A 13,511-nucleotide genomic window follows, 5' to 3' on the forward strand; every position below is an offset into this window, starting at 1 on the left:
TCTATTATATATATATATATATATAATATGTATATATATGTGTGTGTATATATATATAATATATGTGTGTGCTCAAGGTGATTATTGATTAATAATCTTTTTTTTAATATAATATATGTGTACGCGCTGTCCCTCAAACGCCTCACTCACGCCTCACGCTTTTAATACATTGCTAATCAGTAAAATCAACAATAGTTTTTATCTCTGCTTTCTTTCCCATGACGACTAGGAACGGGCAAATAAAATATTCCACTTCGAACTCTAGACCTCAATATCTGGTGTTTCACGATCAGTATTGGAAATGAACGGAGGAGCGATGGAACGTGCAGAGTACATGTTGGATCACTCCAGTGCGGCATGAAGCTGCTGACGCCGAGTCGGCTCCTATGCCACTAGCTATGCCCAGCTTGGTCCCTCGGCACAGTGTATATTATTTTGCAAAAGAATTTTATAATATTCAGAATAGACTCAAATAGACAACTAAGAGATCACTTAACTATATATTGACTAATGTATGCGATTAATTTTGATTTGTTGGGTAAGAAATCCGAACAAACAATTTGTGTTGAAGAAGTAAAGGAGCCAACTAAGAAAGAGAAAGGAAGTCCCTAGAAATGAACTATGAGTTGTAACCATTAAACCACTTGGTGGGTGACACATCAGAAAGAAACTTTGGTGGGACCCCAGGGATTTTTTTGTACGTACCAGGAATAGTAGTTGCACTAGGGTTTAACTGGTGTGAGGCCGTTCTCGTTGAGAAGAGAAAAGACTAAGTAGGGAAAATATAGGGCAATAGGGGCTAGCTAAAAAAGCTGTTTGGATTATGTAAACGTCAAAGCTCAAGTGAACAACTGGAAAGTTAACCCTAGAGTGTTACAATGATATTGCTTCGCACTTTTTTGCATGCAACTTGATATCCCTCAAATTCGTGACCCTTAGATATCCCAGGCTCCTCCTTGTATAAATAGATTACATCCTTTGCTTCTAAGCATGTCTTGTATTGAGAAGTATAAGATTGCAGTTGTGTAGTAAAACTCTCTTGTTGTCACTGCGTGAGCAAGGGATCATAGAGTGAGTGAAACAAAGAGAGCCTTCCAATCTTTCGGTTGTAATCCAAAGATATGGCACTTCACCACACTTTGAGTTTGGCCTTTGGCCTCTTAGGTATTGTAGCTCATGTGTCCCTTCTGCCTCCTTTTCTTTTTCACCAACTGATCAATGGTCACAACTGATTAATGCACGCTACATAATATTGCTTGTAGTATGTGTTAAATAAGTTCTCTTTAAGATTTCAAGTTTAATTACAAACCAATTTTTATGTTTGGTAAATTATAATTTGCTAAGACTAATATATTTTCTATCTTGTCCCTTTTTCAATTCTTTTATCGTAGGCAATATCATCTCCCTTTTGGTCTTCCTTGCTCCAGTGTAAGTGGTCAATGTATTAACTACTCCATGGAAAATTTTCAAATTGTTATATGCGTACGTCCTTGCTAATGAGAACAACGATGGTTGTAATTGCAGGCCAACTTTTTATACAGTTTACAAGAAAAAAACAACTGAAGGGTTTCAAGCACTTCCATACGTAATTGGGCTCTTGAGTTCAATGATGTACGTATACTATGCCCTCCTTAAGGAAGAGCTGAAAGAGGATGCCACTCTTGTCATCACAATCAACTCGGTTGGCTGCGTCATAGAGACTATTTACATTTCCCTCTTCCTTTTCTATGCCCCTAAGAAGGCCAGGGTATGTATTGGTTGTCTATAACACTAACAGCCTTCAAATTTTTTTAATTATTCTAGTTTGAAGCTTACATATGGGTTTTATTTGGCACTTGCAGATCTCAACCGCGACGCTTCTGTTCTTGCTGAACCTTTTCAGTTACGGCATGATGGTTGTATTGACTCGCTTTCTAGCCACAGGTGAAACACGTTTTAAGATTGTGGGATGGATTTGTCTTGTGTTCAGCCTAAGCGTATTTGTCGCACCTCTTGGTGTCCTGGTAATTAGCAACTTCGACCTTAAACAAATCTTACCTATTTGTAACATCTCAACTAACCGTGCTGTAATATCGTTTTGGAAGAGGTAGTACTTCCAAAGAAGGTTTTAGTTTCTTCCAGGGTTAAATTAATGTCTTAAGATAACATTGGTAAATTTGTGCAGAGACAAGTAATACGGACCAAGAGTGTTGAGTTCATGCCATTTCCGCTATCATTTTTCCTAACATTAGGTGCAGTCGCATGGTTCTTCTATGGTTTTCTGATCAAGGACTACTACATAGCTGTAAGTGAACCTTGGTAGATTACATATATAAGCTTACATGTACAAGTTACATGCATGTAACATGCAGGCGTGAAGAATTATATTAATTTTATCCCTTTAGTTTGAAACTTTCTCTATATATTATTATATTAATCTTTTGTGTTCCTCTTGGTTTATCGGACAAATAGTTTCCAAACATTCTGGGCTTCTTCTTTGGGGTTGTTCAAATGGCGGTTTACGTAGTCTACAAGAATGCAAAGAAATTCCTGGAAGATCAGCCAAAAGTTCAAGAATTATCTGAGCACATTATTGATGTGATGAAGATCAGTACTTTGGTGTGTCCAGAACTGAGTCCTGCAGTGATTCTGAATCCAACTGTGGACATTACAAATGACATGATTGAAGTGGTTCAAAATATAATTGTCATGGCTGAAAAGACAGAAAAAACCAAGGAAGCTGCCATTGATGATGATTTCTCCACCAAAGTTTGAACCCAAAATTGAAGGGACGTGCACACGTTATAAAGTTTTTTAAGTCTTCAAGATAAGCATAGTTCCTTCTGTTTTAAGTTTGCCCTAATTGAAGTTTAATTTGTGTGTTGGTTTAATTAACTGTGCTCTAAGGCGTAGGTGCCATGGGCGTATCTGTGTTATGTATCTCCCTCTAATCTCCCAGTCTTTCAGTATCTCTGTTCCCTTAAAGCTCTGTAGCTATCTGATGTAGCTAGCTTTGTATTAGCTTTAAACTAATTAAGCTTATTTCAATTAATGTATTAAGGAGATATTATTACTAGTTAACTACATTTGCTAGATTTTTTTTCCTTTTCTTTTGAGGGCTCTTCACAAATAATTCCTCAAAACTCCAACTTCTAAGCAAAAGCAAAACTGACGAACCCAATTATTATCGCACTCGTCAACATTAACAATTGGTAGATAGGTTAGATCTTTTCTATAGTTTAATTCTTGAACTGTTATTCACTAACATTAACCATTCTTAGACAGACTACACAAACTAAGGTATTTTCTAATGAACTTTCTAAAATGCTCATCTTTTGGGATGTTCAAGGTAAAAAGCTAGCTATGGTATAATCAAATTCCAGAAAAACCAAAACAAATAGAAAAAACTTATCAAGTACGATATAACTCAATTTAATATGGTTGTGGCTGGAATATGTCTTAATCTGATTTTTTTTTTTTTTTTTTCACAAACGAAAATGACACTTAGATTGATAAACTTGGCGAAAAAGAATGCATCATAGACTATAATTTTCTCACTTACTTTTATAATTATTCCAATTATGTCAAACTAATTTACTATCATGGATAAAAATAATTATAAAAAAAAAAAGAGTCACCAACACAGAAAATGTTTCACCGTAACATAAACTAAAAGTAGGCAAAGAATTTTATTTTTATTTTTTTCTTTCAAGCCTTTCCACTTGAAGTTAAAATTTTGCCGATATTAAGTTAGCTTTTTTAGGAAATTTCAGTGGGGGAGACGGGACAAACCCTAGCAACCAAAACGAAACAACACAATTTCTCTCTCTCTCTCTCCATGGTATTGCATGTAGCTAGTGTTGAATGACTCGAAAGATTACACACCAGGCCGATCTGAATGGGCCCACCTAAACATATCTAGCTAGTGGAACAAAATCACCCCTATACATGAGTTTGGAATCTGCATAGATCAGAGTATTCTTCCCAAGTGAAAGGTAACTCACTATAATTAATTATAGGGCAAAGGCTTTACATTTTCCACGTGAGATATACATCACGTGTTGATTTAAAGGTGTTCATATAATTAAAATAAGCTAAGATACTAGCCTGAATTGACAGAGTCAGAGAATATTTTATTCTTGTTTAAATTACACTACTAAATAAGAAGTGTTACACGTGTGTAACGTAAAAACAAGAATTATTAATCCTTACTTACATAACCCAAATGAGTTACGCTTACAATTCCCTTAAGTTCATAATAGAATTTGAAATCCTATTTGCCAATATATTACTCAAACTCAGTTTACCATAGTCGGAACATGATATGTTTAGTCAATTAGGGTATTCTTATGGTCTAAAATATCGATATTATCCCGATATTTTCATTGAAATTTCCGTGTTTTTGGACTACCGATATTTCCGATATCATCGATATTTTAAACCTTGATAGGAACTCTATGTGGTACTAAGTCACTCATGTATCTTACCATGCAATGTATAAATTGTAAAATATTGTACTAATTCATTATATATAAATGATTATGGTGTGTTTAAACTTCTTTCATTAATTACTACATATTTTCTATATTCACAATGTTTGCCAGCTCGCTATATAATCAACTTAAATCAGTTAAATCCATCATGCAATGCATTTCCTTCCAATTTTTTGTGATAAATTAATAAATAATTGACTAAATAAACATCCTGCAAAGTTTCAATTAAAATTTCCAAGTTTTTCTTACAATTTCCGTGGTTTTTATTCAATTTTTATCGATATTGATAATATCCCGATATTTCCATCGAAATTTCCATGTTTTTAAACTACCGATATTTTCGATATCATCGATATTTTAGACCTTACATCCGGGTTCAAATTTTCAAATTCTTCCCCCCCCCCCTCTCCCAAACCTTTTTTTTAGAACAAACGATATTATTTACACTAAGAGGGAGGGGGTAGGCTTAGCCTCACAATGGGCTAGTAATAATGTTGTTCAAATTCGCCATTGGCGATAATCGAACCTAATACCTCTTACTTACAAGTGAAGAGGAATACCATTAGACTGTAGTACTAAGTGGCCCCTCTCCCAAATTTAAATTATAGTAATAACATCACTCATATTCAAGGGAAATAAATTAATATATTTCAAATCTAGTAAGACTTGCTATCAATACATAAATGGCGCGTTTACTAATCCGTAATCAGATTGAGAGGAATTGAATTGAGGAGGAATTGGAATGAGATGGAATCAGAACTAGATTCCTGTTGAAATTGTTTACCAAAATTGTCTGGAATCGGAATAAGAATGACATTGATGTATATAAACTGTTTACTAATTCACATGAATCGGAATGATAACTAATGTGATTACTAAAGTACCCCTACTTTAACTAATTTATTTTATATGCTAATTATTTTTAGTAAAACTTTTATTCTTTTATTTTATTTTATTTTTTACTAGGGAGAATAATTTTTTATCTTTTATAAAACTTTTAAATTTTCCTAATCGGATAGATTACTTCAAATTTGATATGAAAGAATCATTTTTTATTTGCTTCTAACTCTTAATCACCCTAAACCCTAATAGAAATACCTACATAAAGTAAACTAAAATAAAATTTTACTTCCTTCTCTCTCTTCCCCCTTTCTTTCCCCATTCTTTGTCTACAACCCCTTTCTTTCCCGAACCCGGCTTCTCTGCCCTCCCACTTCTCATACACTCTCATCCCCTCCTATTTTGTGCAGTCACGGTTGAGCCACGTCAACATTTTATATTGATTTTTTTTTATAGAAATAATAAGACAAAAAGTAATAGTAATATAAAATGTTGACGTGACTTAACCGTGACCACACAAATAGGTGGGGAAAGGAGTGTATGGAAAGTGGGAAGGCAGAGAAGCCAGGTCCTTCTTTCCCCTTTCTTTCCCTAGTACGCAGTATCCACACCCCACCATCCAATCTCAAGAGGAACCACGAAGCCACGACCTACCCCATCAACAACAAAAAAAATCCAATTTTTAGGGTGAAAGTGATCAAAGTTCTTTCATTCTCTTCTGTTTGGGTCTGCAAATCGCAATTTCCTTGAGGATTTGGGCGTTCATTGTTTCAGATCATGTTCATCGTTGTGCCATCATTTTAAATCTCGGTCAATCGTTGTTCCAAATCACAAGCGTTCGTCATTCAGTGCTACTGCATCATTTCAGATTGCGAAGGTGGGGTGGTATGTGATGTGAAAGAAACAAATACAAAGGGGAGTGATTGATGAAGGTAGGAGTTGTTTTAGGAATATACATGGGTATTTTGGGTAGAAAACTTTGATTCATGATGGAGCTCTCTACCCGGAATTCAATTACCACCTCTACAGAGGGAATCCAAATCCAAGGAAATCCGGAATTGAACTCCTGAAATTGGTTGGACCCCACATAAAATCTGATTCCCCAATTGCTAGTAAACGGCAGAATGCTTGGGGAGGAATTCAATTTCGTTTCTCTCCATTCCACTCCCAATTGGTAAACATGCCAAAAGTGACTAGGGACATTAAACCCCATAAAATTGCTCCTGACAAGTGCAACGTTAACATTAGTAGGAAAATAATCCAACAACATTTTCCCTCGCATCTAGTGTATTTGTGATCAACGTGTGTATGTTAAGCCTAACACGTGAATTAGCTTGAATTGATACTCTCTTTTTTTAATACAAGCAATATGTTTACTCTAAACTAGACTAATAAATGGAGAAGAAAGGGTTTGAACTTTGAACCTATAATGCAATAAACTAAAGAAAAATACCATAATCAGGGCAATCCACCACCAATAGTTTCATACTATCTTAGAAATATGGTATTCAACCAGCCAAAACCAATTAAAGGGCTCAAGATACTATACATTGATGCCTAATGTTTATAGTGATTCCTCATGTGGGAACATATTCAAAATTCACACTATTTTATACATAACTACTTTTCTGGTTCTTGATGGGGAAGAATTCGGAGAAATATACTAGGGGTTTAATTTTAGTAATTATTCTGGGGCACTTGGTGCGATGGCAAGTGCATTCGCCCATGAGCGGTAGGTCTCGGGTTCGAGACTTGAGAGCAGCCTCTCCATAAATGGGGGTAAGGCTAGCCGACATTCACCTCTCCCAGACCTTGCGTAAAGCGGGAGACTTGTGCACTGGGTACGACTTTTTATTCTGGGGCACTAGTCACTGCCAATGAAACTGATTCAGCCTGATCAAGATTCTTCATCCATATAAAAAAAAACTTTAGGCCACATTCCACCACAAATTTAAGGATTGCTTCAAGTATGACCACCATGACCAACTTTTCATGTTAAATAATCTGGTAGATTTCACTGTACTTGCTTCCCCAACATTTGGTAGTTCCTTTCCCTGATGTGATAGATGACCCTCCTTTTTAACAAGTTGGGGGGATTCGGGTTTTGAAGAACTTGTGATTCAAATTACACGCAAAAGTTTGTGTGTAGATATCCAGCAGTGTTCAGTAATTAAAAACCCACCGATGAAATATGCGTACTCTTGATTATATTTGCACGTTTTCTCATTGCAAATCTTTATTTCTGAATGCCAAAAAATTAGGTCTCTCTCTCTATAAGACTAAAGAGAAATAGCTAGCTTGGCGCAAGTTAACATGACTCATTTTTATCGCGCAAGTTGGCTAGATCATGTAACAGTTGATATGTTAAGTATCGGTACCAACTCTAAGTCTAGAGCTACTTAATCCATGGTAGGTTTCAAGTATGAATCCGGCTCCTCTCGTAATAGAACATTATCAATTGATTACAATATATACTTGACCTAGCTCCTCCACAGATAAAACATTATCTACTGATCATAATAATTGACCTAATAAATACACATCAATTGTCACATAATATGATAAGCAAATGGTTGGAAAACATAATCACGCTAGCATTACGTGGTTTCGCTCTTTGTCGACATTGTTTCTCGGAAGGTGTGTGGAATGAACGGCGGTGACCAAAGGTCATTTTCAGAAGAAGCATGCCTAAGTTTAGGTAGGTAACCATGCTTGACCCTACCTTGTGTGCTGCTTGCAATGCATGAGATCATGAGGGTGATGAAGTAACCAACTACTACAGTACTAATACTTTGATCATCTGAAAGCCTGAAGCTTCGGATCAATGATAAAGGAAAAAATCGTGTGGTTGGTTTTCGTTAAGTACTATTCATATTTAATTTTAAATTTTAATTTTTGAAATGATTTCTAACCTCACGATGTACGATGAATGGTCACGATCACGATCACAAAATTCTCAGAAAAAGGATCCGACGAGGATCCTTTTCCAATGATAAAAAGTTTACTGTCATCATGTTATGTTTCTGGTTTTGTTTGTCCTTTTCCCCCCATTTTGTTGAAGATTCTTATTCTTTCTTTCTGGTCAACTTGTTAACGGTGCTTAAATTACATAGGGTTTTTAGACCAGGTGGTGTCATGATTATCCCACAATCCCATAGGGCAATCACTTGAACTTTTTTTTATTCATTTCGTCCGTAAAATTTGAACGTGAGACCTCTTCCACCAAAAACAAGTAAATAGAGTTCGGAATTGCAACGGAAAATAAATTTATTAGGATACAAAATGCACCTGTATACAATTCTTCACAAAATTTGTGGTACTGGGCCTTAAATTCTTGTTAAAAGGAGCTATTACGATGAAGAAAACAAAAGGCTTAGGAGTTATGGATTACACGAATAGTTAGGTAAGTGATGCCCAATCAGGATATGGGCATTCATAAGTCCATCCCGGTGCGGAATACCGAACACAGTGTAGCCACAAAGCCTCTTCATAAACATCGTACCTGCAACAAATAGAATTTTTGTGGAAAATAGTCGAAAATAAAATTTATATGGTTAGAAAGAAAATGCATCAAAGAATTTTTTTCATGTAGACTACGTGTGACGAAAAGATAAGTTGTACCCTTTTGGAACCAAATTCGGACAATTTGTACACATGGGATCAATGCTGAAATCTTCATCGGAATCTACAGGTTCAGTGGATAAATTTTCGCGAAAGCCAGATGGCGGAGAGGGGCTGGAATTTGCAGCAGCTCTATCAGCACCCATTCCTTCACTTGAACGACCATTAACATGTTTGGACAGGTAAAGCACGTCATTGGCAATCGGATAGCCTAAATGTTGCAAATGGACACGTATCTACATCACAGAAAAGCGGAGATCATTGATCTTTTAGTCAATCCAAATCACTGCTTCAGAATTCAGACCAATTGGAATAAAAATGTGGAGCTATGTCTTTAGAGTTTAAAAGATATCAAAATTCGAAAAAACAAAATGGAAGGCAGAGTCGTAAGAACAGAAGCATAGCAAAAGTTCACTGAAATGAACTGCGAATGAAAAATTACCAAAGGGAACCAAAAATAAAAGCATAGAATGCATATTGCAAACTTACTGTCGGGATTTGAAAAGGGAGATAATTTTCGTTTTCAAGAGCAAACTGTTCAAAATCTGTTGTTACATTGCCCATATAATCAGTGCATTGACTTACTTGATGAGTTCGGCCAGTGACTGGCTCGCACAAGACAAGACTATGGATTCCATTGGTACTGAGTCTAGTAAACTTTGTACAGGCAGTCTTCCCCTTGATGGGAGTATCATCACCTGACTGACTAATCTGCATAAACGAGAGATGGTTATCATCCAGTATGGGCACTTCGTACGTTTCGGTATATAATTCAAAATATCAATTGGAGAAGACCAGTTAACAATGGGTTTACCCATGGCAGGAAGTTTCAGACAATCAACTTTAACAACATAACAAAAGTTTATTGAAACTACTAAAAAATCATATGGTTTAAACAGAAGCTACTAGCATCATGCACATTATAACCCACCTCTGTTGTGCTCCTACATTCTCGAGCATCATGATTAACATTAGCATCTACAACTTGCTGGAGGAAGAGACAAAAAAACAATCTGTCAATCCTAACATTAAGACCAGTAATTTTAACATCCAGCTTTAACAAAAGCAAACCTCTTGCTCAGGAAATTCCCCAGCAACTCTTGCAATGTACTGTTTCTGGACCATCCCTCCTTCAATCTGCAACGATTGCATTTGACATTCAGAAAATCTAGATAAAAAAAAAATTCTTATCGATAAAAGCATTAAAAGCACACCATCTAGTCATCACAACAGAATCTCTCAAAACACAGTGGAACAAGATAAAATGATTTCCCAACGGTATTGACATGTGCATGCAACCAATACCATTCGTTAGATAACCTGAACATTACCGGCCAAATAATTGGGAAGACCCCAAGCTTCTTTCTCTTCTATAAAAGTAGTCATATATGCTGGTATAAAAGGTACACGATTCACTCTATGTGAATATAGACGATACACCTAAAGAGACAGTATACATTATATCTGACATGTAGTACATACCGAATTAGATTGGTGTACCCCTGATTACATGCAGGATAAGGCCATAATGCATGTAACTCCAGGACTATATCGAATTGTATCGTGACAGAAACCAACACATTATAAATTTCTGCTACCATAATGCAGGCATTGATTATAATGTCCTATGGCCATGATGATGACTTAAAGTTTCATGAATATTTAATTAATAGTGTTTGCTAAGTACCATATAGTCAACTTTAAAGATAAAGCTTACCTGTTGCCTAAAATAGTCAGCTTTTGAAGCACTTCTGGCCAAGATAAGGAGTCCTGATACAAGGCGATCTAGTCGATGAATTGCTGGTATCATCGTGTCAAGGAAAGTATAATAAAAAGCTAAAGACTCCATTGCAAAATATCATTATGTAACTTTAAACCACGTGCTGTCAGAAGTAATATGCTTGAAACTTAGGATACGAAATAGAGGTGCCAAGCCATGCTCCGCCTCAAGGATGCCAACAACGGTGTTCTTACGATATTGACCACACGGATGCACCTGAAAAACAGCAGATACTAACAGCAATAAGACTCCGTAATAGGATTATAAGAGATCAGGATAATGTTTCATCCCCTGCTTGGCACACTAGGCCATAAATTCTACTCACCGGAACAGATGCAGGTTTACAAACAACAACCACATCCGGTTTCTCTTGAAGAATCGATATATCCCAAGTCATGACTGGCGGTTCATGCCTACAACCATTTTTACATCAATTGGTAGCTCGATACTTTGAAATACGAAATTGAACCAATCACACAATTAGCAAAAGCGCATAAGGAAACAAGAAGAGCGAGAGCCATCGACTACAACACAAACCTGTGGACGAAGTGGCTTATCTTTTGCGACGTTTTAACAATGTGGGAAACCGGCACCATCTCTCCATCAACCTGTATCCTTCCAGATTTCACTGCACTAACCTACAAATGCACAACAAATCACATCCAAAACCTCAACTCATCAACACGAAATCGTTCAAGTAAAATGCAAAGCAACTAAAACAAGAACACAAAAACAAAAACTCTTACATAGTAATCATAAGGCCGGCCTTTGAACTCATGAGTGAACAAATCAACGATGGTCTTCCCCGCCCACCGATTCTTCACCTAAAAACCCGGAACCACAGAATTAGGGTTTAATCACAAGTAAACTAATTACATTAAACTAATAATATTACCAAATTAATCAAGTAAGCTTACATGGCAGATGAACTCGAAGTAGTAGGGTCTGACATGGCGCCGCCCTGCAACATTCCCGCCAAAGACATTTTTACTTATTTATTCATTTAATTTGTTATTACTTTTCGAAGATAAAGGCAATTTTCAACGGCGGAGAACTTACCGTCGCGAAAGATGTAATCTTGCGGTTGCGGCCGAATCGCCGGACTCTGCCACACGATCTCCATGGCCTTGTCTTCCCTCGTCCTCTTCATTTATCGGGTTTTTTTCGGATTTTCGGATCAAATTTTCGGCATTTGGAAGCGAAATCACAGCCCTAGACCAAACTTCGTGGGACGACGTCGTCCGGTGATTAAATCGCTGACAGAAACGACGGCGTATAGAAGCCAGTTTAGATTTTAGAAGATCAAAATTGAAAGTAATGATCTCTCAACTAAAAATTCATGATCATTGGTCCCTTAACTCGTCAAAATATGCAGCTATGGTCATTTTCATTAACTCTAACAGAATTCCGTCAAAATGAGTTATGTTAGAATGATCCTTGCTACAATTATGTTAAAGTTGAGAGACTATTGCTACAATAGGGATAAGTTGAGGGATCATTTCTCCAGTTGGGTTATAGTTGAGGGACCATTGCTACAATTTTTCTCATTTGGTTTTCATATTTACCCTTTGATTCAACCTCATATGCGTGGTACGTAACTCATTTTGATGGAAGTTATAACGGAATTGAAGAAAATGACCATAGCTACATGTTTTAAAGAGTTAAGGGACCAATAGTCATAAATTTTTAGTTAAGGGACCATTACTCTAATTAGATTAAAATTGAGGGACTATTGCTATAATTTCCTCCTTTGAATATTGCCTATTTTGAGTGGGCATGCTTTAGGATGGCTCGGTTTCAAGGTCATATAACGGTGTTGCAGATGGCGTTTTATCACAATGGTAAAAGGTAATCATGTTTATACATTTAGGGAAGTATTATTGACAATCCAAAAATCTCATTCTACACTCCTTACAAGTGTATTTTTCTTTCCTAATATAGAAAGCTTGGAGGGTAGAATGAGATTTTTTTAGTGCTAATAACAATTCCCTACATTTAATATATGTTTAATCTCCATCGATTTTTTTCTTCGTAATAATTTATTATTTAATCCACTAAAAAATAAATAAAAATAAGATTGGTGCTGAAATTGAAAATTTACACTAATTTTGATACAGTTCAATAGTAGGCTTTTTCAGTTATAGAACCGAATCCTACCATACCATTTGGTTTCAGTTTGGTTCTAGTCATTTCGAGTGTAAAATATAAAACCTCATTAATTAAGTGTGACTACTACACAACTTGGTTTTAATAATTAAGTGTGGTTTCTACGCAATTTACAAATGAGTCACGCTTGTTATATGTGCCAAATTGTATTACGATTTATTGATATTCTCTTCTCAAATGAGAAGTTTTAAATTCAATTTTTTACAACAATAAATAACATCTAAGGCTCTAGGGTTTCTGGGTGTGAGGCGTCGCGGGTGTTATCGCACTGATCTCTAAGACACTTCGTCAGTCGAGATCAAGTGGAAGGAAGTTGAGTGGTTGTGGGGTAAAATGGTTTTTTATGATTATGTGTTGGGTAAGTTCCTAGAAAACCTAATTGGATACTTGATAATTGGGAAAAAGGTAATCATGAACTTGAATAGGGTAAGATGGATTGGTAATTAGCTGCTAGTGGAGTGGGGAAGGAACCCCAATGAGACCTTTGAACTGATTTATCCTCTTTTCCCAAGTGTTAGATGGGGTAAGTGGTGTCTGGCGAAGTGGTATGATTTGTTAGGGTTTTTAGGCTTCTCGACTTGGTTAAGTTTTGCTTGCTGTGTTTTCTATTTCTTAATTAGTTTGTGTGATTG

General features: G+C 36.2%; 2 protein-coding genes across 2 annotated transcripts; one reads left to right on the top strand and one right to left on the bottom strand.

Annotated features, from left to right (window-relative positions):
* The first annotated feature begins 980 nt into the window (after positions 1-980).
* On the top strand, positions 981-3,060 carry LOC126599284 (bidirectional sugar transporter NEC1-like). The gene is made up of 6 exons (XM_050265641.1): positions 981-1,164; positions 1,392-1,428; positions 1,525-1,747; positions 1,842-2,003; positions 2,165-2,284; positions 2,452-3,060. Exons 1-6 carry the CDS (start codon positions 1,122-1,124, stop codon positions 2,752-2,754), a joined length of 888 nt encoding a protein of 295 aa, XP_050121598.1. The 5' UTR covers positions 981-1,121; the 3' UTR covers positions 2,755-3,060.
* A 5,501-nt stretch (positions 3,061-8,561) lies between these two features.
* On the bottom strand, positions 8,562-11,938 carry LOC126599279 (RNA pseudouridine synthase 7). The gene is made up of 12 exons (XM_050265632.1): positions 11,773-11,938; positions 11,631-11,674; positions 11,460-11,537; positions 11,251-11,351; positions 11,039-11,126; positions 10,851-10,929; positions 10,651-10,733; positions 10,005-10,070; positions 9,865-9,921; positions 9,519-9,644; positions 8,934-9,169; positions 8,562-8,814 (listed from the first exon to the last, which is right to left on the bottom strand). Exons 1-12 carry the CDS (start codon positions 11,861-11,863, stop codon positions 8,712-8,714), a joined length of 1,152 nt encoding a protein of 383 aa, XP_050121589.1. The 5' UTR covers positions 11,864-11,938; the 3' UTR covers positions 8,562-8,711.
* Between the last annotated feature and the right edge of the window lie 1,573 nt (positions 11,939-13,511).

Source organism: Malus sylvestris, chromosome 14, assembly GCF_916048215.2.
Source record: "Malus sylvestris chromosome 14, drMalSylv7.2, whole genome shotgun sequence".
Classification (NCBI taxonomy): Eukaryota; Viridiplantae; Streptophyta; class Magnoliopsida; order Rosales; family Rosaceae; genus Malus; species Malus sylvestris.